This window comes from Anopheles coluzzii, chromosome 2, assembly GCF_943734685.1.
Source record: "Anopheles coluzzii chromosome 2, AcolN3, whole genome shotgun sequence".
In the NCBI taxonomy this organism is placed as follows: Eukaryota; Metazoa; Arthropoda; class Insecta; order Diptera; family Culicidae; genus Anopheles; species Anopheles coluzzii.
In genome coordinates, this window is record NC_064670.1 from 102,273,255 (window position 1) to 102,300,577 (window position 27,323).

At 48.6% G+C, this 27,323-nt stretch overlaps 6 protein-coding genes across 19 annotated transcripts in view; 2 read left to right on the top strand and 4 right to left on the bottom strand.

The window, feature by feature from the left end:
- The first annotated feature begins 976 nt into the window (after positions 1 to 976).
- On the top strand, positions 977 to 2,989 carry LOC120947878 (uncharacterized). The gene is made up of 3 exons (XM_040363688.2): positions 977 to 1,821; positions 1,900 to 2,194; positions 2,272 to 2,989. Exons 1-3 carry the CDS (start codon positions 1,640 to 1,642, stop codon positions 2,503 to 2,505), a joined length of 711 nt encoding a protein of 236 aa, XP_040219622.1. The 5' UTR covers positions 977 to 1,639; the 3' UTR covers positions 2,506 to 2,989.
- LOC120947877 (mitoferrin) lies at positions 2,667 to 15,840 on the bottom strand. 10 transcript variants are annotated; one of them, XM_040363686.2, is made up of 3 exons: positions 15,317 to 15,840; positions 11,412 to 11,742; positions 2,667 to 6,513 (listed from the first exon to the last, which is right to left on the bottom strand). In XM_040363686.2, exon 3 carries the CDS (start codon positions 6,277 to 6,279, stop codon positions 5,032 to 5,034), a length of 1,248 nt encoding a protein of 415 aa, XP_040219620.1. In that variant the 5' UTR covers positions 6,280 to 6,513; positions 11,412 to 11,742; positions 15,317 to 15,840; the 3' UTR covers positions 2,667 to 5,031. The 10 variants fall into 10 exon arrangements, with proteins under 10 accessions (XP_040219620.1, XP_049463513.1, XP_049463512.1 ...); XM_049607556.1 differs by lacking the exon at positions 15,317 to 15,840 and adding an exon at positions 14,802 to 15,135; XM_049607555.1 differs by lacking the exon at positions 15,317 to 15,840 and adding an exon at positions 14,647 to 14,772.
- Positions 15,841 to 18,082: 2,242 nt separating this feature from the next.
- On the top strand, positions 18,083 to 22,439 carry LOC120948690 (probable nucleoporin Nup54). The gene is made up of 4 exons (XM_040365308.2): positions 18,083 to 18,313; positions 20,353 to 21,277; positions 21,357 to 21,747; positions 21,822 to 22,439. The coding sequence occupies exons 1-4, from the start codon at positions 18,256 to 18,258 to the stop codon at positions 22,332 to 22,334; spliced, it is 1,887 nt and encodes a 628-aa protein (XP_040221242.1). The 5' UTR covers positions 18,083 to 18,255; the 3' UTR covers positions 22,335 to 22,439.
- LOC120948692 (uncharacterized) lies at positions 18,392 to 20,315 on the bottom strand. The gene is made up of 3 exons (XM_040365310.2): positions 19,032 to 20,315; positions 18,812 to 18,959; positions 18,392 to 18,729 (listed from the first exon to the last, which is right to left on the bottom strand). The coding sequence occupies exons 1-3, from the start codon at positions 19,288 to 19,290 to the stop codon at positions 18,558 to 18,560; spliced, it is 579 nt and encodes a 192-aa protein (XP_040221244.1). The 5' UTR covers positions 19,291 to 20,315; the 3' UTR covers positions 18,392 to 18,557.
- A 12-nt stretch (positions 22,440 to 22,451) lies between the features above and the next one.
- On the bottom strand, positions 22,452 to 24,411 carry LOC120948691 (uncharacterized). Its single transcript, XM_040365309.2, has 3 exons — positions 23,846 to 24,411; positions 23,302 to 23,771; positions 22,452 to 22,648 (listed from the first exon to the last, which is right to left on the bottom strand). The coding sequence occupies exons 1-3, from the start codon at positions 23,917 to 23,919 to the stop codon at positions 22,518 to 22,520; spliced, it is 675 nt and encodes a 224-aa protein (XP_040221243.1). The 5' UTR covers positions 23,920 to 24,411; the 3' UTR covers positions 22,452 to 22,517.
- A 316-nt stretch (positions 24,412 to 24,727) lies between these two features.
- The window catches only part of LOC120948689 (uncharacterized), a 41,333-nt gene continuing 38,737 nt past the window's right edge, over positions 24,728 to 27,323 (bottom strand). For all 5 annotated transcript variants that reach the window (XM_040365305.2, XM_040365304.2, XM_040365307.2 and 2 more), the window contains 2 exons: positions 25,902 to 27,300; positions 24,728 to 25,816 (listed from right to left, as the gene is read on the bottom strand). In XM_040365305.2, coding sequence (XP_040221239.1) covers positions 24,964 to 25,816; positions 25,902 to 27,300 — 2,252 coding nt within the window. In that variant the 3' untranslated portion in view covers positions 24,728 to 24,963. The remainder of the gene's footprint in view (positions 25,817 to 25,901; positions 27,301 to 27,323) is intronic.

The following is a 27,323-nucleotide window of genomic DNA, read 5'->3' on the forward strand; positions in this document are numbered from 1 at the left end:
AAGTAAAAGTAACGAAAAAAAAGATTAGCAAAAGCCCATACAAAGCAAATGGATATTATAAGCACAAAAACAACATAACAAAGACACAAAAACACACACATACACACACAAAGCAAAACAGTTACTGTTAAGGAAAGCGACGGAAGGGAAAGAGAGGATTAGATGGAATACGTAGAAGAGAAGAAGCAGCAGTGAAGCAGAACAGTACACAGAGAGCGGTAAAATGCGTAATACAACAAGGTGACATATGTATCGTTTCGTCATAACTTTAAACGAGGAAAACAAAAAGACAGAAAATAAACAAATTTAAATAAAACATTGAATTTGTTTTTCTTTTTCTTTTTTACGTGTTGCTGTAATGACCATCAAAGGTCATTATACTAATTGCTGTACTCAGCAGAAGTGCAGAGTTTGTCTCAGTTTTTCTTGATCCTGTATCAACATTGTCATTTATATGCTTCTTTAAACTAATGTCCATGATCCAGCTTTGTAGTTTGCCGGGCCCCAACTACGGTACAGTATGGGTCCTAAGTTCCAGGACCGGTATGGGATTTAGGATTCAATTCCGGGGCCAATATGCATTCAGTATCAGTATTCTTTTGTCTATGTGGGTTTGGGATACATTTCTGAACCGGGTGTAATTCCTGTCTGTCTGTGAGATCAGTAATGCAACCGGTATGCGTACAGAAATGGATCCAGTACCGGTATGGGTTCAAGAACAGTTCCAGGCTTGGTATGGGTTCCATATGAATTCCAGGCCTGATGTGAGTTTGCGACCTGTTCCCCAATCGGTATAGGTTCATGAGAAGTCTCACGGCCGGTATGGGCACACTAGGATCCAGCTCTAGGACTGATATGGGGTCAAGATCAGTTCCAGATCCGTGCCTAATTTCAGGATCAGTATGGATTTTCCATCAATTGCATGATCGGTGTGGGACGTGGATCAGTCATAGAATCGGTATGCGTTCAGAAAAAGATCCAAGACCGGTGTAAGTTCAAAATTAGTTCCGAATGAACAGCTGATCAAATAAAAAAACGAAAAAGAGAAGGATAAAACATAAGAGAGAGAGAGAGAGCTAGACCGTCTGCACAGTGTACCAGAGAGTAAAAGAGTGTCTAACGAGAGTGAATACGGTAGTGCTCTCTTTCTTGAAGTCAGTGAGATGATGATGATGCTCCGTACAAGAAAATTTTAACATACATCATCTGTATTTCACACTGCCGCAACCAAATTCCAATAAGATTTACTCTAACTGTACGTCATCTATAGGTATCGCAGTCAACGTCAAATAGCATTCTCATAAACCTGCTCCAACCAGTGCATATGCCTTCCAATGTAAGACATCACTATTCCTACAGGATAAACACGTCCACTGCGCATGATCGCTTCTTTTGCTCGACAGGCAGAACCGCTAGCGTGGTGGTGTGTCAGCTGTTAACAATTTGCTCCTACCCGCACACAGCTATCCCGGCATCGGATAGCAGAACGAAGCGATTTTTAAAAAGGACAATGATATAAACTATCTGTGATACTAGTTCGTGACAGTTTCTAGGTTCGAATCTGTGATAATAAAACACGTTCAGTGCACACTTCCACCTTCACCAGAATCAAGCCAACAACATACACAACAAATAGCAAATGCTGCGGTTCTCACTGTATCGTATGGTGGTGCTGCTGTGTGTGGCCATCATGCTCTACACGGTGTACCGCTGGTGCCGGATCCTATTCGAACCGGGGCCCGAGCCAGACGGACGACAATTTCAGCACACCTGCAACATGACCGAGCACTACCGGCACGAGCTGGAACGATTGTTCGAAAGGTTGGTAATAAAAGGCACTTGTTCTGTATTTTTTTTTATTTTTTCGGTGCCAAATCATTCACCGCCGTACGCTTCCAGAGTACACCGGCTACTGGAGCAGCACGGGCTGACACACTTCCTCTGCTACGGGACGCTCTGGGGGCAGATACGCATGGCCAAGATGCTGCCGTGGCGGGAAAAGGCCGAGTTCTGTGTGCTCAACGAGGAGCTGATGCGGCACGAGGAGGCACGCTTCATACGGAACTTTTACGCGAGCGAGCTGCGCATCCACTACCTGCACTCGGAGGGCATCTACCGGATATTCGCGCAAGAGTCCCCCGCCCAGCATGCACCTCCGTACGTGGAGCTGGTAGTATTTCAGCTCGATGAAGTGGTAAGAAACGCTAAAATGAGAAGGTAAGATTCGTCAATTAATTTCATTTTGTTTCCTTTTCTAATTCACACACACAGCAAGGTATGTACAAACGGATCGGCTGGAAGCGCCGCCTGTTGCCGCCGAACTGTGACTGGACCCCGTCGCTCGACTGCTTCCCGCACAATCTGCTGCAGGGTACGCTGCCGAAGCGGCCACTCGGCCACCGGCACCACTACACCGTACCGATGGGTGGGATCGAGCTGCAAAAGTACCACTATCCGGACAGTTGGTGGAAAGAGGTGAAGGTTCGCAACTGCAATCTGCAGTAACCGCCCCACAGCTCAAGGGGATGCAGTGCTCAAAGAGGCCGCCGTGCCGTGTTCTTCGGATGCTCACACAGTGATAGGTTAATAAATCCCTTCTTTTTTGTTCTCTCCAAATCAAAAGCGCATTTCATGTGCTGTAATTCAACGGTGTGTTCAAATGCATATACAGGTTGTTGAAATAGTACTGTTTTATTCCTTTTTCTTCTTCCGTTTTTCGAATCTCCTGTTGGGCGAGACGGGTATGTGTTTGTGTGTGTGTGTGTTTTTTATACGGTACATACGTTTTGTGACTGTTGTTTGTCGCTGGCTGCCCAAGTTTCACTTACAGTGCGCTTACAGCATCTTATTCTATCCAGCCCTTTCTTCTTTTTTTTTTGTACCTTTGGGGAAAGGGGAGTCGTCTGTCCATCCATCAGCTACGGGAGAAACGTACACATTGTGATGCCCTTTCGTGTTACCATTTCCCAGCCTAAATCGTTCGCCTTTCAGCGCTACCAACTCTTTCCCGATGCGTTGCGCTTTATGTCATAAGCATAAGGAAAAGCAACATCCAATCAAAAAGAAGGAACGTACAACGTAGAATAAAGTGGTTCATTTTAGAAAGGAAACACGTATTGAGGTGTGGAGCATCGTCAACTAAATGTTGTTGGTGGCGAGCCCAACGTTCCCCCTCCAAAAACGATCGCATCTAGCTTGTGCTCGTTCTGTAACGTTCCGCTGTATGTAATTGACTTGTCGAATGTGTAAATGTGTGCTCATCAGCGGGGTCTCGATCGCGCAAGCGTTTGTGCGATCTACGACCCTTTTGAAGAACAGTGTATTGTGTGTTAAGCAATACAATTAATTTGATTTCATTGATTTCAGCCCCCCACGAAACGCCTTCCTTCCGTTCTTTCCGCAGTTCTCGCGCGCGATCTTGAGCAAAAAAAAACAACAACCGAAAATGAAAGCTAATAAAGAGAAGAAAAACATAAACATTTTCACATTCTGTACATTTACAAATGGCATCGTAGTAAAATGGTTACAAACTGATAATGAGTATAAGAAACTGCCGTACACGCCCACTAAACACATGCGCGGACGTCTCGCGGAGGACAAGGCTCGCACAAACCCCAACAACATCTCCTTTTTGTTGCAATGGGACATCATCATCAGCTGCATTTGGGGTGGGGGGAGGGGTGGAAGTTCCGCTCGTTCGTGGTGAAGCTGTATGCCACTTCTACCCTCCCCGTTTGCCAACAGTACACGATCGTTCCCATGATCACTTTCACCAAAGCGGTGGCAATGAGATGTGATGGTATTGGCCAGCAGCAAAGCGTCCCGCCGCTTCCTCCCTTTTCCGAAATCAATCCGAAAAATAATGGAGCGAAAAAATGCGGAACGAAGATGCGAAGATTAATACAGGAGCGGGAATTTGCCAACTGTTTCCCCCTTCCCCCTCCGACCGACTGTAGCACACAAAACGGCACACTAAAACGATGTCTTCGAGACATGCGCTTCGTGTGCTCTATATCCCCTTCTCTCTCTCTGTATAACTCGCTCTCTCTTTCTCTCTCTTTCTATATATATGGTAGTGGGACAGCGCAATGTAATCGACAAGCAGGTCGTCCTGTCCCTTTGTCCGACTGTTTTACATCCTACATCCTATCACGTGGCCAATGACGTGCGACCGATCTGTGCGTGTGTAGTAATTCTCTCTCTCTCTCTCTCCATTTCCACAACATCACATCACGGTCACCAACAGTATCGTTCACTGTTTTCCATCCAATTCCATCCGCCGGCCTTGGAACAGGGTCCCCCTGATCGTTCTGATCCTTCCTTGTGATCTTCCCATGTTGCCTGAACCATCGTTCCTGCGCTCTCTATCTCTCACTCTCTCTCTCTCACACACACACACTGCTATTTCGCCGGTGATAAGGTAAACTTAACAAAACGCTGTACTTTGTAAGGTGCGCCCACGGTTACATACACGCAAACTGACTGTGTGCGCGCGCGTGCGCCCGGGAACAGATGATTCTTCTTCGAAGCCGATCTCTCCTGTAACGCGCACACGTGGACTCACGCGAATTTCCTCTCTCTCTCTCTCTCTCTCTCTCTCACACACACACACACATGCACACAAACGCACGGACAAACAGCTCACTCTTTTGCCTTTGCCACCGTCAGATGCTGATATTAACTCGCTATCTATACGTTGCCGTTTTTGCCTTTCTCCTAGAATTTCCGCCGTGATCGTCGTGACTTGCTGTGTGTGTGTATGTGTGTGTTCGGTTTTTTCTTTCACTCTCTCTCTCCCTCTCTCTTTTTCTGCTTGCTTCACCTAGTAAACGCTAAACCAACAATATTATTAACTTATCAACACACCGTACATGTTCCGCGCACTTCGAGTGCCGGGTCGTCGTCGGTTTGCCCCATCTAAACCCGGGGTGGGGGAGGCAGGTATGGAAAAAAAGGGAGTCATTCACTCGCTCCACACAACACCTCCTCCCCCCTTCCCCCTCCTTCCTCCCCGTCGTTTTGCCAGGCGCTCTAGTTCGTCCTTCGGACGTCGGTTAGGTGGTTTGTATCATTCGAGTGCATCGTGTTGTAGCTCATCGCACCGTAGATGCCGGCACCGGACATGGCAGGCAGTTCGGGGCCACCGCGCGGGATCAACCCGGCCGCCGTGCTCCCTCCCTTGCTGCTGTCCGCTCCGGCCACACTGCCACTACCCCCAGCACCGCTGCTTTCACGCTCCGGACTTCGGATCAGCAGGCTGGCACTGTTGACGGCGCTGCAGCCGGCAGCCGGTGAGGCCGCCTCCGCACTGACGGCAGCGCTCGCCGGTATCATGTACCGCAGGTCACCATTGCCTCCACCCACCACCACCGCCGCCGCCGCCGCCGCTCCTGTCGATCCACCGCCGACCGGTTTCTTGACGCGCGACAGTATGTACTTGAAGAACTCGTACGTCGACCAGCAGATGGCGGTCGCCGGCATCTGGTAGAGGACGCGCGCCTGCATACCCTTGAAGAAGCCCATCACGCCCGCGGTACGGTAGATCTTCTTCGCCGCCTCCCCAAGCCCGCGCGTCTTGCCCGCCCCGTCCTCCTGCGTGTTCAGCAGCGTCTTGCACACGTCGAGCGGCGTGGTCAGGGCGGAGGCGGCCGCACCGGCCACCCCACCCGCCACCATGTGGACGGGCGGGTTGTACTTATTGTCTTTGTTGAGCAGCTTCTGGAAGAACTCGTACGTGGGGAACTGGATCGCCGAGTACGGTATGTTCATCACGAGCTGCGTCGAGTAGGAGCGATAGAACGCCCGCCAACCCTCCGTCCGGTACACCTGGGTGGCGCAGTGCATGATCGACCTGTACGGCGAGTTGTACATCTGTAGCCGCTGCTTCACCACGTCCGCCGGGTTCGAGACGGCGTCGTGCACGAGTGTGGCCGCCGTCGCCGACAGCATGTAGTTCAGATGGTCCCGATCGGAGACGGTCGCGATCAGCTCCTTCGAGCACTCGTACGCACCGAAGTAGAGGGCGTGGGCAGGGCCGGCCCCGGCCACCACCGCCATCACGCCGCGGAACGGGCGCATCACGCCCTCGTGCCGGATCATGTCGCGCAGCGTGGACGTGATTGTGTCGTGCGCCTGCATGTGTGTGAGCGACTGCATGCGCGTCTTCACCGAGTCGAGCGGGTACATGACGCAGTGCTCCATCACGCCCGCTATCGCACCGGCCGTCATGATGGCCGGCACGCTCGACGTCGGCAGCTGCTCATATTCGTCCGAATTCATCACATATACTGCAAGCGGGCGGGTCGGCTCTATCTCTCTCTATCTCTCTCTCTCTCTCCGTCTGCTGACCCCGGTCTTTGCAAGTAGGTTCCGCCGGTAATGCGTGTTTGTCGCAGGCGTTTGGGAAGGTGATTGTAGCGCACGATGAACGCGTGTTGATTTATCTCGCTTATCGTTAGATGGTCAACATTCTCCTTCGCCAAGCTCCAGCTCCGATCCCTGCTGCGGCTTAATCTGAAACAAAACAATAAGAGCAACAAAACCGGTCAGTGCAAAGGGGACATGATAAAAGGGGGTTGTTTTTTTTTTTGCTCAAACATCCAAGTGGGAGTCATTTCGATTCAACATTTTCGCTTCAACTCATCGAACAATCTTTCCACCAGTATCAACCAGATTTCGCAACGCAACTCGAGTTCAGCCCCGCGGAGTTCAGATCATGTCAAGGCGAATCATTATCGTCGTTACCGGTCCGTTCCCTCAGAGGCACTGTTCTGGCCCAATCACCAGGATGATAATTAAAAAGCCGCATCCATCCACACACCTAAAAATCTCACTTCAATAACTTCCCACCGACGCGATTGGGGTCGCTATCACCAGTGCACGAAGGGGGGGGGGGGGGGGGGGGGCACAGACCAAACTGGCAGCATCGAAACTTATTGCTCCAATTGGATGCACAATAGAGCCGTCTACTTGAGCAGCGCAGCAACACTGTTCTTATCGAACTGTTTCCGTTCCTGGGCCGCCATTTATCAAATAAACACGTTATCGCGGGTTCGTTCCAGCGGTCACGGTTGGGAAGGAGTCCATCATCGTGTGTTGACCGCGTGTGCCACCACTAAAACCAATAGTAGTACACAGCGCACATGCGTGTGTGTGTGTGTGTGACTATATCCATTGTGTGGCATTCTGCCAGGTTCAAGACACCCAGTAGCGGCAGGTTGTTAGTGAACTATGTCAACCGCGATCACCGCACAAACCAACCATTATCAACTACTGATTTTACTAATCGTCATGCGATAAAAGTACGCCTCTAATCATTGCACCACACGCACACACGATAATTTCACGCATAGAAATTCCGATAGTTGTACACGCACACGAGGGTCGTCACCATCCAGCAGTTCCTACTAGCAAAAGCCACAAATCATCCACAATAGGAATGCTATAAGAAATCGCTAAACCTCAACTGAACGCGACGTACCCGATACGGTTTTTCGCCGGCCGTACGAACTCACTCGCTGTGCTGTTCGCGATGTTTCCCTGCCGCAAAGCAAATGCCAAGGCGCTGGTCATGTACGGCGTATCATATATTTACAAATACTTTACTACTCTCTCCCCGGCCCATGCTAGTGTTGGTGATTGCCGTCCATCAGGCCGGTCTCCCGGTCCAGACACTCATCATCACCACACACAGGCGTACCTTAAGGGTGGCTGGCTCTCCCCTTTGCTCACTCTCAATCTTGCTTATCGCGCGTTGGAGCAGCTTCAAGCCGGCGTCTAGCAGTAGCAGTAGCATCAATCACAGTGACGTAATGCTGAGATATTGATGACAAAACGGTGGCCGAAGCACGGGAACGGCTGATAAAACTCAACCACCAGCGCTCGATAGACCTGTTCCGGGAGATAATCGGCCACAATCGTGCCGTAAAGGGGGGGAAAGAGCGTGTGCATGGCTACAAGTGGAGTGCGAACGGATTCTCTCAGTCGATTCATACCCGCCGTGTTCGACCTTGCACCCGGGGGAACCGGTGGGATGGTTGGTGGGAGATATGACTACAACCACATGGTTGAATGCCAAACCAAAACAAACCATTCGTCAAAACCGTAGCGAGCAAGAGCCGGTTTCGAGCGAACTAAAAACCATCGTAAACGATTATCAGTCGCAACCAGTTGATGCCGCCAAGGGATGACAGAATGCATTGCGCATTATTGTCACCACTACTAGAGCGTTGCCCACAGACAACACGGGGTGGCACGAGAAGATGTATCGGTGCGTCACGTTGGTCACGTTTTTCGTTAAACGGCATTTTAACAACTAAACCACATTTGCGGGTGACGGTCGCGAAGCGTAAGCTGATCTCGTGCCCCACCAAGTAAAAGCGATATCTTGTCACATAGAATCTGGAATCTTACACATCTAATCACGCATCACGCAGCAACTTAGATACAGTTGTCGGTGGAACGCATCACGTTTTTGTTATTCGAATACATCTCCCAAAAAGTTTGTGATTCATTAACGTATTTCGAGCTGAGCACATCGCTTGCGCTACTGCACTGCAACATACGGCGGTTACAATGCAGCGCAGCCATCTGCATTGCACATGACCCTACCAAATACACCCGGGTACACACGTCGGTTTGAAGTCGGGTACGAACGATGCTGCTGTTGCAATTTATTTTTAGCGCTCACACAACAACCTTCATTGAACTGGCTAAGGAGTAGATAGATTGAAGGCAAATTTCCTTCCCATTAGTGTGCAATACGTGCAAACACACTACTGCCGTCCTCTCTCAACCTAGTTTGTATGCGAGTGCGCTAATGTTTAAATGGAATTTCCTTCTTTTTGTTCCCGTTTGCGTAACGCAGCAGCAACAAATCTATACGTACTGCGTAATACAAGATGTTAGGTGAAACTCATCGCTCATATCACCCATATAATTGTCAATTGCAAGGACCGGCTATCAAGCCGGTATATCTTCGGGTAAAGGGAGCATGATCGACGCTACACTACTAGCAACACGTCCGCACCAGGTTCGCAGTACTGCAAACGCGTTCGTTTGCGACACGTAGACCAGGTCGACCATCCTCATACCAGCGTTCGAAGATAGTTGGTGTCTCGACATTTGCAACGCTTTTCCGTGCGCGTAGTCGCGTGTGCAATATTCGCTTTGCGTTTGCATTACGTAGTGATCGTAGAATCGTACTCTTGGTGCGGTAATAGTGCAGAACTAAAATAAGAATAAAAACGGTACATGATTAAACACACGTATGTAGCGGCATTACCTCGCGCTTCCGTGCCACACACACACACACACACACACACACACACACACACACACACACACACACACACACACACACACACACACAGCACTATATCTCGATAGCCTTGAGTAGGGTAGCGGAGAGGTCTGCTGATTAGAATAATAAACAGCGTTGACAACTCATGTTTTTTTGCATGATTATTTCTCAAACACCGGCGCAAATAGATTCTTCTATTACATTCCTTCGGAATACTGTAAGAGAGGAACATCGGCTGCTGATTAAACAAATTCCAATCAGACGATCGGAGCGAGGATAATGTACTTCTTCCGACAGGTTTATTTCCTTCCCATGCTGGCATTTGTGTAGCAGAAAGCAAAAATTCTCGTGTTTTATTAAACCCGTAACAAACCGCACAAGTCATCCGCAAACGTATGTAGGGTTGTGCTCATCACACCCTGACCTTGAAATTCGCACCGTCATCGCGAACGCGCGCGCGACAGCTCTGTCGGTCGGTCGGTGTCTATGCACACTGACACTACTAATGTACTGTAGGGTCGCGTCTTCAATGACTCTGACCTCAATAGCAGTGTTGCAGTACTGGAAAGCAAAACTCGAACAGAGACAATGGTTATCGAGAACCTTAATCAGACTCCCGGTTCGTTATGAAATACATCCAATCCCAAAACCTTTCCAGTAATACAGAACAGAAACTATACCAAAACGACCAAATTTTTTTTGCTTATCGATTTTTTTCCGTCCTACGCAAAACAAAAATCGTTAGAACGCACCCAAACCCCTTTCACCAAAACGTCGTAGCTTCCATCGCAGGCCCAAGGTTAGGGCACTGCCCAAGTTCAGGGAACGAATTCCAAGGTTCATTAACCAAGGCACACCACACACACACACGCCATTCGTGCTGTGTGTTAAGCCCACCTGCCAAAACATTTCGTGAGCCGTAAGAGAAAGTTTGTTCGAATGAAATGAAGCTAAGCGGTCCCGAAACGGTAAGCGTCTTCAAGAGTTTTATACGATTTGGGACGATTTTATGTCGCCAACAAATCGTTGACAATCACAAAATACAGTAAACAACGTATAGCACTGTTGTTAAATCCATACCGTGTACCTGCAAGTACCACAAAAGGCATATCATGACCTATCATTTGTCTATTTTTAGTCGCAACCGCCGTCACTCGTCGTAAATCGTCTCGTCGGGTGTGTTCCTCTTCTTCTTTTGTTACATAAACAAATGTCCTTATCTCATTGCTATTGGAGGTGGACTTTTTGTTTTTATCGAATGACGCATATGAAAAAGATTATTACTGTGCCGTTCCATCGGATTCTAAAGGCAGCTACAGAGTAGTCGTGGAGTACACTACCGTCTATGTAGCAACACCCCCTACAGATATGCTCGATGAGCCCAACAAAGCGTAAGGACATCGAAGGGTGGTGCACCAATACACGCAAGTGTTGGTGCTGTTGGTACGCATTCACACATGCACAGAGACCAGAGCGCAGCTACTGCTGGGTTCAATAGGGGAGCAGCAGAAAAATCAATAAAACAGGGCACCACAACTACTATTTGCGTGCGAAAGGAAAATTCCGAAAATGGGCATATTTTACTCGGTATGCTTATTTTTGTTTTATATTAAGCCCAGGGAGAAAGTATTGGACAGAAAGAAGAATGTATTACATTAAAAATCAATTACAGGGTATTCCAGGGGTTCTCATAGTTGTGGGACACTTCCTTGACTCTTTCTTATAGGAAGTGAACTTCATGTGATGGAAATTGGACTCTATGGTATCCTTTTTCGACAGGCTCCTTGGAAATTCCTATTGCATTTGTCCCACAAGTGTGCTATAGCGTCCAATTCCCATTACATTAAGTTCATTTCTCGTCAGAAAGAGTTCAAAAAATGTCCCACAACTATAGGAACTCCTGCAAAATCCTGTAAAATGAGTGTATTACTCTCTGGTTCAACGTGCATGAAACGGTCACAATCACCAATTTCATCCGTCAATCATCTCAACAAGCAAAAAAAAAATTAATACATACTCCTTGACAAAATTGGATATAATTGTTTGGTATCATAATCGAATCGAACTGCTTGAACAAACTGACCAAATGATTGTAAGTACATACACTTACCGTCTTAGATAGACTTTTCCGCGCACAAACAGCACAGCGACGGTTGTACCATCCAAACCGGTAGGCAGGCAGCAAGATGCACAGCAAAAGGACAGTTTTTGTCCACCTTCCCACCGTGAAGAGAACGCCGAACACGGTACCGTTCTCTACGGGCTTTTAATTTTGAAAACAAACGGGCTGATTGTGATCTTTAGGAACGTTCGGTGGTTCAATTCGGTACGTCAGTGATCAATTGCTCTGCTACGCAGCATACGACGTACTACTACTACTACTACTTGGCTCGCTCCGTTCAGTGGGCCCAATACTTGCAGGGATGTAGCGATGTAAAATACTGCAAATAAATAGTAAACAGTTGAAAGTTGGTATAAATAAATTACTCGCACAAATGGGTGGATTTTGTGAAAGGGCAACAGAGTTCGTAGTGTGTAAAAGTGCACAAAATACGGGGGAACAAACACTTGGGCAAATTGTACTCAGTGTGTGAGTGTGTTGTGCCCGTGTCATCGAATTTGTAATTTGTTTTCCAACAATTGCGACCCTCATTATTCACGCCGTACAACAGTGCTCGATAATCACGTTTCGAAAGCAACAAAAACACAAGCCACAACACACACGTTATACTGTGTTCGGCCATTCGGCTTAAGCCACAAGCGTATGGCGATCGTGAAGTGTATCGCATGGTACAGTTTTAAGCATTTCATTTTCAAATGGCCAGACTTGTGTGAAAAACCGACGCCAAACGTGAACGCCGCCATGATGATGATGATGACCTTCCTTTAAAACAGCTCTAACGCCTTAAACGCCGTTCTTCTTCTTAGGCTGAAAGCATGTTACAATTAATAAACGATAAAATGCTTCCAACCAGAAACGGAACAACGCGAAACAATATTAATTTACAGCTGCGTTAAAAGGATGACGCTCCGGTGTACGACACTCGCGATCTTCTGCCTTGGCAATGAGTTACATTATCCAATTTCTAGAAAGAACAAAAACTACCAGTAGCTCTTTAAAGTCTCAAGTATTTGCTCGATGTCACTCTCGTTTGATGTACGCGGACAACCACACTTCCGGCACCTAAAGGCGAATGTGGCGTAGCCCTTACTTTCCAGCGCTAAAAACAACAAACAATTGCAAAGATGACTCAAAACGCGTGAAGTAAGATGTGCAGCACCGTGTCTTATTTGAACGGACGCTGCACTCCTCTTCATCATCGTTCAACTATTTGTTTGATTTAATCTCACCCGGCTAAGCTCACTGTGGAACCGGGACATGGGCGCAAAAAAAAATCCCCGTTCCGTTGTTAGTTATAATAAGACGAGCAACAAAAAAAAATGCCATGCTTTGCTGCAACAATCTAAGCCATAAACGATTCGGGGCTATAAAAAAGTGTTCTTTTTCGCATTCCTTGCGCTTGACCATCGGCAGTTTCGCGAATTTAACGCGCGACGCAAGCTCAGCGTGCGGGCAGCTGCTGCTGCAATATCACGTGGAACCGGTTTTTGTGCCGGCCTGGTGGTGGTATTTTTGGGCGTGTGTATATCCTGTACTGCTGCGTTCCCAGATCGTTCCGTTCGTTCGATGGTTGTGCGTGATGAGTTTCATATTTTCATATTTTACTATTTAGCCGGTTCAGTTAAATGTCCGTTTTTACAGCGCTTCGAAGGTACACAGAGCCACAGTACAAACGCGCGGCCTACTCTGTCCCAGTATTGATTTACTGAGTAGCGTAGTAACGGCGGCTGAAGGACGAAACCAACTGATTACACTGCCCCTCGGTCCGGTGAAGATTCTTATTAGATTCGCTCCAGCGCCGGTTCATCGTCTGTTTCAAGGTCCTAAAAGTAGTACAGTACAGGCGGATTGTACTTGCCAAAAAAAAAGCACGGGTGCTGTAAACGATCACTGCACCAGCCACAATACACGTTAGATTTTGTTCCAGTTTCACTAACGTCTTCGTGTTCGCTTCCTTTCGCAGCAAACGATACGAGACGTTACCCCACGGGGGCCTACTGCGATGCAATATCATTCAGCACACAATTGACAGCTTTCTGCTGTTTGTTTGTTTCGCTTGTGACACACAACATCCGAGATCGTGCATTTTCCACCAACACACACACACGCAGCGCGGTGAATCCCGGTCGAACCGCCAACTCACGAGCAAATAGAATGACACTGCGGCGCTCGAGACGATTTCATATAAGCAACCGGAGGCCGGTTGATATGAGCCGGAGCAGTTCAACTGTGCGCAACCGAACAGCCGCCACTATCGGCCGGTCCTTCTCGTCGGGTCAGTGAGCAATCGTTCAAGGTTGAATTGGCTGGATTGGTGATGCCCCGGTCCCACCGTTTGTCGGACAGGATGCTTTGGCCCATCCGAACGCAAAACCACCGGAAGCGGTACCATTACTATCACACTACCTACCTACCAACGCCTGTACACACAAACACAAGCGCACACATGCCCACACACCAATGTAAAATTGTTTTTAATTGGTACAAAATAACAAAATCCCATCGTCAGCTGGTGCAAGCACGGTGCCGTACAGGAGAGTGCAAATTACCGCACCTCTCCGTCAAACAAACACCCGGCTACCCCCTCTGCCAGTGTGTTGTTCTTGCGTGTTGTTTTGTTCTCATCGCGCGAGTATTGCGCAATTTTTGACAGCGCTTTTGCTTCGGCGCACCGTCCCAAACACACGCGTGTGCTTGGGATGCAAACAGGACGGACTGCGACTGCGGGGCTGAAAGGGCGGTCGCCAGCGATCATCCAGCTCGCCTGTCAGCGCCCCACGTTACTTGTGAGGGATCATTAAAAATAAACGCTTCCACTGCTGCTACTCGCCACTTGTAGCTGCTTGTCTAGCGCTAGGGCTTCGAGAAAGTTTTAGGGCGTACACACAGAGCGAGAGAAAGAGAACCAGCACATGAAAAGTGTAGCAGCAGCAGGTCGGCTGCGTACTCGCGTAATGCTGCTGCTGCTGCTGCGGCTGCTGTGATTGCTTTTGCATAATCGATCTCTGTCGGTGTCGTTTGAGATTTTACCACCGCACAGTTTGTCGATAACGAAGCAGGCGACGAACAAGATGATGGTGGACGTCGTGTTGGTTGAGCCATTCTTGCGAGAGTCACAACGCGAACTAGCAGCGCAAAGCAATGGGCTGTGGATGTGTGTTTCTTCCCCGTTCACTTTCTTGCACGCACTGAAGCAGTCATTTTGGCGCTTCCTCTTGCTTACCCCCGTTCCGAAATCTTTCCCATGAGCCAACAGCCAACACCAACACACGCACTGGTCAGGTTTTCTCAGTCCCTGGCGTGAGCACCGAACACGTTCACGCACGCACCAACCCGTTAACTAGACACACATAGACACACTCACACAAATGTACGTACGGAATCTGGCGGTGAAACACACACGCGTTATGCTTCAATTGGCCGCAACCCACTATGAACCCACTTGCGCAACCACGTTGGGTAGGAGAACGGAACAGTGTTTTCTTCCAAGCGGCCCGGCGGCATCACAGCTATGCCGGATGATGGGAGCACGTAAAACTCGTCGAAATGGCACGTTTCTGGATAGGCAATCTCTACCCCGCCAGCTGGTGGCAATCTTTACCCCCCAGTTCCTCTTTTCTCTACGCTCGCCCCGTGAGGGGATACGTAATCGTGTTTTTACTCTGCGCCCTTTCACGCTCGCGCTCGCTCGCTCTCTCTTTCTCGCTCGTTCGCCCGCTCTGTCATCTCTGCCAGCGAGGCGATGATCTGCGGCACTGTGCCTTCTCAATTGGTTGTATTTTGTCTAAAATGAAAAGAAATCTACGACTCTCGCTTCCTTTCGGGAGCCGCAAAAACCAGGCAGCGGGAAAAGAATCCAGAACGATCAGAATGACAGATGGGATGGGAATTACCTGGTGCCGATTCGCCGCTGGCTCGCTTTCCTTCCTTTTGTTCGCCTTGCTGCCGCAGGAATCTTCGTGATGTTTCTTCTTCAGTGCTCCAGTGGGAAGGGGAGCCACACTCTGCAGGTTTCCGGGTGTTCTCGGGACCTGTTTCGTGTGCCGCGGCTGTTCGGTGTGAAGCGATTCCGGTGGCCGCCCGCACGGTACAAGTTGGACCTTAACGTTCCTCGCTCGCTCGCTACCAAAACGGTGTGTGTGTTATCACGTAATATTGGCCGCTTCTTCCTCTTCTTCTTTTCAACGTGGTGGAACTTGAGATGGTAGGTGCACGCGAGAAAGTTTGGGAAGATCGGTATCTTTACCACTGCCGGCCACCAATTGCTGAGCAGACGCCTTGGAGCGGAAATGGATTCATCCAGCGACGGAACAGATGCTATTACACGCAGTTTTCCCTTAATTCATAAAACTCTTTCACTTTTCCTGCACACACACGCACGATTTGTTTTGCTAAACCGCCATATTGATGTTGACAGTTGCGGTCCCGTTGGGCAAGGCGAGGGTTTTTGACGTTCAAACCAAGGTGGATAAATAAGATCAGGTGGTGGGAAAGGGCCTTTGGGGGGTTGCCATAGTTGAGGGACTTTACGTTATTTTAAAACTGTTGAAACCAATGGCTACCGCTCACAAATCATAGTAAATAGAACAGAATTCTTTGTTACTACGTGCAATTTTGTATGGCTATTGGTTTTATCGAAAAAATTAGACATATTAACAAATTATTTGAAGATTTGTTTGGTAACGAAATTTAAACTCATGTGAGTAAGAGTTCTAATCTCACTTAAATTGCCATGTGTCTCGCTCAAGGACGATGTACGAGGTTATCCAAAATCGGTTTGGCCATCTATGATGCCATTTGACAGCAGAAAGCCCTGGAAAACTCATCACCGCGCGGCTACATGAGGTGAAATATACAGCGAAATGAACTACTTGACAGGTGAAATCCCAAGCGCCACAGATTAAACTTAAACGACTGGAAAATTGAATATCCATAGAAAAAAATGAAAGCTCCACAGCTTCATTGGTTTGATCAATAGATGGCGTATTACAACTCATCATTATATTGCTATCTTTTTCTTGCAATATGTTTCGACAAGTTTCATCTTATCATGACCTATATAGCCTTCTAACTTTCTGAGCAAAAATCTATATCAATGGTCGTGTGGTCAGATACGTGGGTATCAACACCAACGACCATTACTCAAATCTCACTTGCTTCAGTACTGGTGGTTTCGGTTGGGGTTTAGTATTTAAACAATCATATCGCCGTTCTAGTTCTAGTGATGCATAACTTCAATGCGAAACCATACAACAGTACAGAGGAAATGAGAAAGCTCTCCTCCAAGCGATGAAGCTCAACTGGTTGGAGTATCCCACCAACAGAGAGCGCCACCAGCTTTTTCGTTATTTTTAGAATGCATGAGTCGTTTGCCGTCTGCTAAACGAAGTCTTTCTATATTCCGTTTAGGTAGAGAACTTGAGTCGTTTAGAAGCCGTTTAGTGGTCGTTTAGTGGATTTGTGGCACTTGGGGAAGTACTGGTTATTGAAGTTATTCAATGGATTTAGTTACGATTTTGTGCACGTTATTTGTTTACATTGTACATCAGCTGGTTGCTGTGATGCTTAATCTGTCAGATATTTCGCCTGTCAAATAGTTCATTTCGCTGTATATTTCACCTCATGTAGCCTTGCGGTCAAACCCTTAAACCATTATTATTAAAAGAGCCATCAATACATTTGAAACATTCAAAAACCAATTTAGAATTTTCCTGTTCACCGTTTTTTCATTTTTATCACTTTTAAAATTTGAATCGAAAAGGGCTCTTAGGCTGGAAATAGACGAACCGAAATCATCGTGGTACCGCGATAATCGCGTATGACTTGAGCTGTCAATTATGTTATAAAATCTGACAGATAGGCAAGATAATCGCGGTTCGTGTATGGAACCATCCGAGGTCTGGTGACGATTGAATGTGCCAAGAAGAAATATGTTTCTATCAATTTGCGAATCAAATTATTTATTTCACATAGTTTATGCAAAATAAAATACAAAACTCATTTCTCGACACGAGTTTTCTCACAAATCCGCCAGAAAAAGTAAAAATAATCGGTTCGAGCTACCGCGAAAATCTCAGCAATACCGAAGTTGGGTATCTCTGCGAAACAGCAGGCGCGATTGGAGGCGCGGAAGATTTGACAGCTCTACTGTTCTACAACTGTTATAAACAAGGCGCGAATTTCGCAGTATCGCGACGATTTCGGTTCGTCTATTTCCAGCCTTAGATGTCAAACTGCCTATAACGAACTTTTGACTACTTCTCAAATCGTTCTATATTATTTGACCTCGTTCCTACACAGTCCTTGGACTCGCTGACAATGAGGAATAAATGTGAAAATAGGAAAAATAAATGATTTCTTAGTTTTATCATCAAACGTGTCTAAAACACAATGAATTATGTTATTATTTCACGAAATAACACACTACAAACTCTGTGTTAATTGTTAATAAGAACTCCTAAAGCTCAACATATATTTGTAATTTATATTTAATCGAAAAAAATGTGGTAGATAAATTTAATGAACAAATTAAATAAATGTAAACAAAGTTTGAATCCTGGGGACCTTACGTTAAGTGACCAACTGTCAAAATGGTCTAGATTCCACCACCTGATCTTTTTTATCCACCTTGATATTTCACCCTGTCTGGCCGCACGGTAACGGCGCCCTGTCAAAACTGTAAACACAACCAAACGAAACGCGGCGCGGAAATTCTCCCTCGCTGTGCTGTTTTTAATTAAATTAGAAAAGAACCGCATTGCACGGTGCCGGTTGTGCCAGTTGTGCTAAATCAATAAGTGTGTTCTTTGCCTCCGCCCGTGCTTGTGGTACCATGTCGTTCAACTTTGGAAACACATCGGCGCTCGGCTCAACGAGCACGCCGGCCAAGCGTAAGTGTTGATGGGCAGCAGCAGGAACAGGGAAACGGGGGCGAGTGCTTCTTTCGCTTTGATCAACAAAAACCGTCCTCCTTGGCGTAAAATATCACTAATTTATTGCATCGTCTAGAGTAGTATAATTTGTCCCTCAACTAGATAATTTACATCGCACGAAACTGCTGTGCGAAAAAGGCGACCGTCCTGTTGTAAAAATATGATCAAATAGAAAAATCGCTTCCCATGCTTATCGCCTGGTTTACCGAAGCAACGTTTGTCCCGGGTTGTCTTCGGTGGTGGTAGCGGAAGCGGCGGCTTCCCTCTCCTTGGACATGTTACGTGAGTACCTTCGAGTGGATCGGTGGGTGCTGCTTCTTCGCCGCGTAGTTTCGATGGGCGACTGTGGGCCATCGATGTTTTGGAATCCTTTCCTGTGGTAGTATCAGGAAAAAAAGAACATTCCCGCAATTAGGGCTTTTTTATCACCTTAACAACAAACGCAACTGTTCTTACCTTTTGTAGCACATGTAGCCGAAAATCCCGAGCACAACTATAATGAAGACGGACGTAATCGTGACGGTGATGTAGATGTAGAACATCTGTATCTTATCCGACAGCATGTCCGATCCGGTAGTCGATTTGCTCTGCCACATGTCGGGTACTGCAAGCGAAGCAAAACAAAGGAAAACACTTAAACTCTCTCGAAAATGCTCCATTCTCGTGCGAAAGCTACCTATGTAGTTTCCATTCTCATCACTAACACCTCCGGGCGGGGTAGCCATCGTGGTCGTCGTGCTGGTTGTGGTCGCGGGCACGGTGCTCGTCTGATAGTACAGCGCAGGCGAACGGGTCGGTGGTCCGGGGAAAATTATTTGACCTTTATCGCTGAGAAAACGGTGGCCAGATTTAATGTACATGGTCAACAGGCAGGAACGATCGCGATCTTTTCCCCTTTCCACTTGTTCTGTTGGCTTTTGGTTAAAACACAGCATAAAAGCACATTCCACTATACGCTGGTGTGTGTGTGTATGTGTGTGTGTATCGGGCACTTGAAGAGGTCGTTAAAACGTTGCTTTACTAGTTAAAAAGCAACACGCAAGAGATGAAAACAAAAGAAGCACAAACTACGGCACAAAACCAGTGCTACCCTCTTCGTAGAAGAGAAAGCAAACATTCTCTACCGAAAACGCCTGAGCCCTGTCGGGAGCCAGTGACACTTATTGGAAAGCACTAAAACGAAACCCGCAGTGTTTCCGCTTCCGAACACTATCACTAACTGAAGCCACTGATTGCCGATTGTTTGGCCAAGCGTGGTCATTCCATCCAAGGGAGCAACCTGGGAGGGGAGCACCACTATTGCGCCACTGTGTTGAAAAGCCCCCTTGACATCCTGAGGGTGGGGGCCGCCACCTGACCAGGGATGCTTATGTCCTGCTCGATAAACAACGAAACGCGCAATCCAATTAGTGCGCTCCCCGTTTTGCAGCGCACCGTCTGATGGTTGACCGATTTACTGTTCAATATGTAGTCAAAGTATTCAGGTCGGCAACAATCTGGCTAGGGCTACAAGCGAGAATGTTCGTTCTTTCCACGCTGAAGGAAGACATTTTTAAGCCAAGGACGGGTACGATACGGTCCTTTAGCATAATACCATCCGGTGCTTGTGATTTATATTGGAAATTCTTAGAACGGGACACATTTTTACTTGAAGACGACGACGCACTGTTATTTGTAATGTTTTGCTTGATTTATTCTATAATATTCCACTTTTTGTTTGCAATTGGCAATCAAACCTCACTCAAAACAAAGCTCTGCCTTCCGACGAAGGAGTTGCACATGCCGGAAGCACATGCCTACCATCGCGTGGCCATACGAACTGGCGGCTCGTCTTGTGGTCGAGTTGTTCCATCACGTCCACGGGTACTGCACGTGTCCGGCGTGATACGCTTGTGCTCGCTGTCCAACACGAGCGTACCAAAGTACAAACCCAGCTAATCCTATTAACTTTATCGGTTTTTGGTCTTTCTTTCCATTTCTTTGTTTTCTTTCGCTAGCGGCTTTTGGCAATTTCTCATTCGGTGGACAAACGTCGACTCCGGCTTTCGGTGCACCCGCCGCCACCGGTGCAACGTCCGCCTTCGGTCAGCCGGCAGCCACGTCCGCGTTCGGTGCAACGGCGGCCGCTGCTACCGCATTCGGTGCCGCGCCCGGAACGGCAACCACCGGCACCGGCGCCTTCGGAACGCTAGGATTCGGCGGGGCCACCGGTGGAACGACGACGGCATTCGGAGCGACCCCCGCCAGTTCGGCACCGACGTTCGGGTTCGGCACAAACACTGCTACGGCTGCAACACCCGCGTTCGGTGGATTCGGTACGGCCACATCGACCGCTGGTACCGGATTCGGAGGATTTGGAGCCACCACTGCCACCAGCACGAGTGCTCCAGCGTTCGGTGGGTTCGGCGCGACCGCACAACCGTTCGGCAGTTCGATAGCGACCACCTCCGCCCCATCGTTCTTCGGTGGGCTTGGAGCGAGCCAGCCACAAGCAAGCACGGCCACCGGGTTCGGTGGCTTCGGCACTGGCAACACGTTTGGTGCGTCGACTTTTGGCCAGCCGGCCGCCGGCGGATTAAACTTTGGACAGTCAGCGTTCGGGCAGCAGCAGCAACAGCAGCAGCTGCAACAACAACAGCAGCTCGCTCAAGCCCTCTCGCCCGAGGAAGCGTTCGTCCAGTCCGTGTTCAATGTGTCCATCTTTGGCGACGAGCGGGACACGGTCATTTCGAAATGGAACTACCTGCAGGCGATGCTCGGGACGGGCAAATCGTTCTACTCGCACAATGCACCGCCGGTCGAGATTACGCCGTCCAACTTTCTGTGCCGGTTCAAGACGATGGGCTACAGCAAGCTGCCCGGCCGGGACAACAAAACCGGCCTGGTGGGTTTGACCATCAACAAAACGGTGGCACAGATTAAGTAAGTGTCCGGTACATTCCATCCCGAAAGCGAATTAACAATTGCGCTTTTGCTTAATTTTTCTTTCCATTTTCTGCAGAGAGCAGCAGCAACAGTTCATTGCCAGCATGAACCAAATCTTTGGCAACAAACCGAACATTACGATCGTGGTGGAGAACGTCAAGTCGATCAACGACACGAAGGTGCAGGTCATTATCTACATCGAGGAAAAGTCAACCATCTCGAACGAGGTGAAGCGCGTGCTGGCCACCGAAGTGGCCAGCTACCTCAATCAACCGATGCCAAAGCAGCAGCTTACCCAGCTCGGCATTGAGTCGGTCGTTGCGTTGGTGCTGCCGGAGGAGGACCAGCTGAAGGAGTATCTGGACAATCCGCCCAAGGGAATCGATCCGCGCATGTGGGAACAGGCCAAGATGGATAATCCCGACCCGAAGCGATTCATACCGGTGCCGATGATTGGTTTTCAGGATGTAAGGGCTGTTTTGTTTATCATGGTGCTAAGCTAATTAATAATGAAAATGTTTTCTCTCTCTCTCTCTCCCAGCTCAAATGGCGCATCAAGTGTCAGGAGAACGAAACCGAAATCCATGCCTCGTACCTCGCGAAGGTGGAGAAAGAGATCGCCGAGCTGAAGCAGCGGCACATGAACACGACCGCCAAGATAGCGGAGCATCGGCGCAACTTTGCCGAGCTGAGCCACCGCATACTGCGCGTCATTGTGAAGCAGGAAAGTACGCGCAAGCTTGGGCTGGCGCTGTCCCCGGAGGAGGAAGCGATACGGACGAAGCTGGAAAACATGCACGCGCTCGTGTCCACCCCGACCCAGTTCCGGGGCCGGCTGAGCGAGCTGCTGTCGCAGATGCGCATGCAGCGGAACCAGTGGGCACACGGCAACTTCCTGAACGAGTACACGCTGGACAAGGACGCCACGCAGGAGATGCAATCGTTCCTGACGATGCAGCAGAAGGCGGTCTCGTTCCTGATCGACACGATACACAAGGACATGAAAACGCTCAAGATCATTAGCGAGGGCATGACGCAGCTGGTGCAGAGCTAGGTTGAATGAAGGTGGTGGAGGTAGATTGGAACAGAACAGACAAACAAAACTCCTTATTGGTTCGATGTACGTTTATTGCGGAATAAAATTAATGTTAAATCGTAATTGCTCCATGCGTGTGTGTTGAACGATTTTATTATGTGCTTGTGTGTGTGCGCGGTGGCTAGGATGGTTAAGAGTAATCTACCCAAGAATGATGTTATTGTACGGATGGCTGTCGACGATCGGGTGTCCGGGCATGGTGTAGCGTGGTGATACATAGTAAGTCGTTTTTTCCATCGCTACAAAACGGTTTTGGGGCCAACCGTACATACCTGAAGATAGAAGAGAGAAAGAGAGAGAGAGAGAGAAAGAGAGAAAGAGAGAGAGAGAGAGAGAGAGAGAGAGAGAGAGGAGCAACAGTTGTGATAGTTATTACATCAATTTAAATTTTCTCGTTTGACAGGTTGTACTTCATCCAGAAATTCGTATAGGCAAACTAATCGAAGTAACCATTGATGCCTTCGTTTCATTTCAGCTCAAACTTAATTCCTCAGTCGGTGAGGTCGTGTTGAAAGGAACGTATGGAAGTGAAACCTAGAGGACTTGGAGAAACAGTTTGGCCGAAAAATAGTTCCTCACGAATAAAATTAAGGTAAGTTGAATGTACTAAAGTATTCTGGACCATTTTAAACCCCTAATTTTCTGCATCTGCACTAGAATCTTCCACATATTGAGTTAAGTTTAAAGTCCTACATTCTTGGATTGATTTTCTTGAATTCAGTAAAACATAATCGCACAGAGAATCCGTGTCTACTCCAAATACAAAGGGTTGATTGTGCCAGAGAATAACAAGCAGAGCAGGCGCTCCAGAATGTATCCTCCATACGTCATCCTGTCCCAAGAATTCCAACCCATCCGTGCGACCCTTTTTCCACTTTCTATCCCACATCCCGTTGTAGAAGTTCCCCGTTATCGCACAAAATACCTGAGCTCAACGTTGGCACCTTCGGTATGTAGCTGCTGACGGTTTCCACATCCTCCTCTCCCTCGCGGCCACTTCCACCGGAACCGTTCTTCGCTCTGCGCCCTTCACGCTGCTGCTGCTGCTGCTTGCGCTGCTTCTCCAGCTCCTCGTCCTCCTCCTCGTCGTCCGTCTTTTCGTACGTGTTTTTCGGCTTTTGCAAACACTTGAGCGCGTGGGTGTTGGTACGCTTCCGGCCACACCGGCACGTATCGAGCAGCGTTTTGAACATCTGCTTCGAGACGAAAAACGACTCCCCGTGGCCATCGTATTCGCGCAGGCTAACGTTCTGGTTGCGGGCCTGCTGTATCTCGCGCAGCTTCTGATTGTTGCGCTTCAGGTCGTAGAACTCGGTCGTGGCCGGTTGCGTGATGTAGCCCCACTTTTTCCGATACTCTCGGCGGCCCTTGCTTTCCAGCTCGATTTGCTCACGGCTTGAGAGGATGGGTGAGGAAAGTTGGACATTAAACGCTTGCTTTCAAAAGAGAACACAGGGAAAATCACTTACATTTTGCCATCACGAACGATGGGCTCCAGCGGAGGATGAGAAATCCTTAATTCTCTACGCACTGGTTCGGCCATCGGTAGCTTCTACAAACATAATCTGCACAGGAAGAAAGCAACGACAAAATGCTAGGAGTTGTTTGCACACCTGCAGCTTATTTATAACTGAGTACACCAAGCACATACCCATGGCAACGTGTTTTCTGCAGGAGCTCTGCGACGTGGTTACCATGGAGCACATGGGGCAATTGTTTGAAAGGATCATTGCCATCAAACTGTCAAATGCCGTCTTCTCAAACATTCTAGAAAATGCGATGAAGTTATAGGAAATTTGAATTTTTTTTTTTCAAATAACTTACTCTAGAATTTGTAATGAAGGATTTATTTTTCCTCAGAGGTTTCTTTCATATTTTGAGTAACAACCGTGGTTTGGCCAAGAGCATCTGTATCATATCAGTATTTCCTGTAATGTGCATTAAACTTTCATGAATTGCAACCAGATCTGCTACAGATGCTGGACTTGTGATTGAAATTGAATATCAAAGTACTTGAAATACTGCCATAGCATTCCAGAAATTGAAGAATTATTGGACAGAGATTGATTCCATAACAGGATTCTGAAACTAGACATCTTTATCTGATAAAAAGTCCAAAGCAGATCTCGTAGACAGGATCTGAAGTGGAACTTCTTTAATTCTTTCACCTATTCAAGAACAAGAACCAAAGAATATATAGTATAGTATAGTTATAGCGGGATCAAATGAATAAAAATACAATAGGAAGAAAGAATAGAGTAAGAAGCTTGGTATAAGCGCAAAAGGAACGCATTCAGCAACGAGGACGGCATCGTGATATCATAAAAATAAGGCAACAACCTTCAAGATACTTTCAAATTGAAATGGTTTATCACGGCGAGTGATAACTATTTATTATCGTTCATGCACTTATTTCATGGAAGTTTTACGCTGCTTTTAAATATCATTTGGTTAAACAGTAACGCTTACGCTATCTAAAGTCGACTAACCCGCACAGAAGCAGGTCTACATTGAAGATGCATCCAAGACGCACCAGTCGGCAAACTCCTCTCCCGCTGCAAAAACTTCTGCCGGCTTCAGAGAGACATTACAGAAACCCATGTCCGGCCGCTTCCGCCGGTATGTATCCCTCGTGGCCGTCGCGCGTCCGCACGAAAAACCACTGCTTGTAGTTCTTCAAACCCTTCTCCTGGTACTCCTTGCAGGCGAGCAGCGTTACCACATCGCCCTTGTGCACCGAAACCGCATCCGAGCAGTAGTTCTCCGTGATGGCAAGCAGTGTCTGCCGAACGGCGGCCGCAGCGGCGGCTCCCGCTGTGCAAACTCCACTCCCAGGCACTGATAACGTCCCATTTCCGTTGGTCGTACCGGTAAGTGAGATGCGCAAGTGATTGCTTCCATTGATAACTTTGGTAGGCTTCCCAATCGATGGTGGAGAATCGGCTTTACAGAGCTGCTGCTGCTGCTGCTGCTGGCGCAGCTGCGTGATGTACTGCTGCTGCTTCAAGAGCAACTGTTGCTGCTGCTGCTTCAGCAGATGCACGTAATCGCCACTACCGGAGCAGATCAGCTTCTCCAGTTGCTCGATTGCCAAAGACTTCTCCGACCTGACCGAAGGAACGACCGTGTTCAGCACCTTGGTGGTAAGCTTCAGCTGCGCGTACTGTGCCTGCCCATCGGCCGTCTTCGGTTGGTTGGACGCTACCGTGCGCAAATACAGCGAGTCGAGATCCCGCTCACTGTTGCAGGCGGTGATCGACACGGCACTGCGACTGTTGGCACTGCTTCGCTTCAGCCGGGGCGTTCGGCGACCCTCAGAGCGCGTGCCACCCCGTAGCTGCTGTATTTCCTTCTCGCTGTCCGTCAGATTGCCACACGGCTTCGGGAAGACGTCCTTGTTCGACTCCCAGCAAGGGGTAGGCTTCGAACTGGATGAAGATCTGTTTTGTAAAGAATATCACACACACATAGACAATTCAGACATTGCAGAGATCCAAAACAGAGGAGAGCACACAAACAACTTACCTTTGGTTTGATGGCAGTATACCGAGCGGTAGACAGGTATCGTACGCCACATAGCCCTCCTCCGCGTGGGGCGTCTGCACGTACAGCCAGTTCTGGTTCTTGAACACCGCGTTCACCACCATCCCGAGTGGTAGCGGTATCTCGATCTGGTAGCTGCCGGGCCGCGTCTGATACAGCGTCGCGGCGGACGACAGCACCACGGGTATGTTACCGGGCGAGGACAGCGAACACTTGGACAGGAACTCGTCCACGTTCTGGATCTCGTACCCGAACCGCTGCGAACGGTAGCGCTCCCGCCGTCGCCTGTGATGATGCCTGCTGTGATGCCGGTGCTTGGTAGAGGCCGACGGTTCCGACACCGTCGTGTACAGGGACGGCTCGGAGTAGGTATTCTTCAGCGCAACTGCCAGCTTCTCCTTCAGTCCTTCACCGTACGCTGCCGGCTCCTTGTTGAGATTGATCGCGTGCTGATTGTTGTTGTTGTGATGCACCGGTCCGTCCACCACGGTGGTCCCATTCGGGTAGAGCAGCAGCCGATCCTTCTTCTTCAAACGCTCACTGTTCTTGCGGTTGCTCTTTCGGTACAGGTTGGAGCTAGCACCTGTGGGAGTGGCAGTCGGTGCGGCAGTGTACTCGTTCGCATGCACCACGGAGCGCAACTTCTCACTGTGGTACTCCGAGAGATTGTTATCACTGACGTACTTCTCGCTAAACAGACGCTCCTTGCTGCGCGTTCTAGACTTTTTCCTCACGATCACGTGATGATGGTGATGTGTATGCCCATTTAGTGTACTTCCATTGGAGGTGGGTCCATTGGTTTGACCTAGAGGAGCGGCACCTATACCTGTACCTGAAGTTGTGATTTGCCCTGCAGTGCTTTGCACACCTGCAGCCATTCCATGTCCACTTCCAGCCAATATGCACTGACTCGTCTTATCTACCGGCGATGACCCTGCTGGAGAGCACTTCCCGGGGATGCTCTGTAACACTGGCGGTTGCTGTGGATGAGCCTGATTGGTCGGGCCACTCCCGGCCGTTCCAGTTCCTTCGCGCGACTGTTCCCGCAGCACCCATGTTAGTGAAATCTTTGGTCTACGAATACTCAAGTTTTGACCCATAGTAGCTGCCGATGGTGCAGCACCACCGATACCCGTGCCAGAAGCGGAAGATGACGGCAGCGCGTCGTTGGTGCTGGACGCTGCAGTGACGTCTTCCTGCTGCTTCCTGCGACCCCCAGCCGACGTTGACGCACCGTCGTTGATGGCAACCGCTGCAAGAGCGCGGCCTACTTCACCAATCTCGGCGTACTCTACCGGCGCGGGCGATGGTTGACGTTCCGGCGATTCGGTCGCAATATTCTTACAGTTTCGCACCAAATCGGGACAAAATGCATCCTGACCTGCCGCGCGCCATGCCATAGGA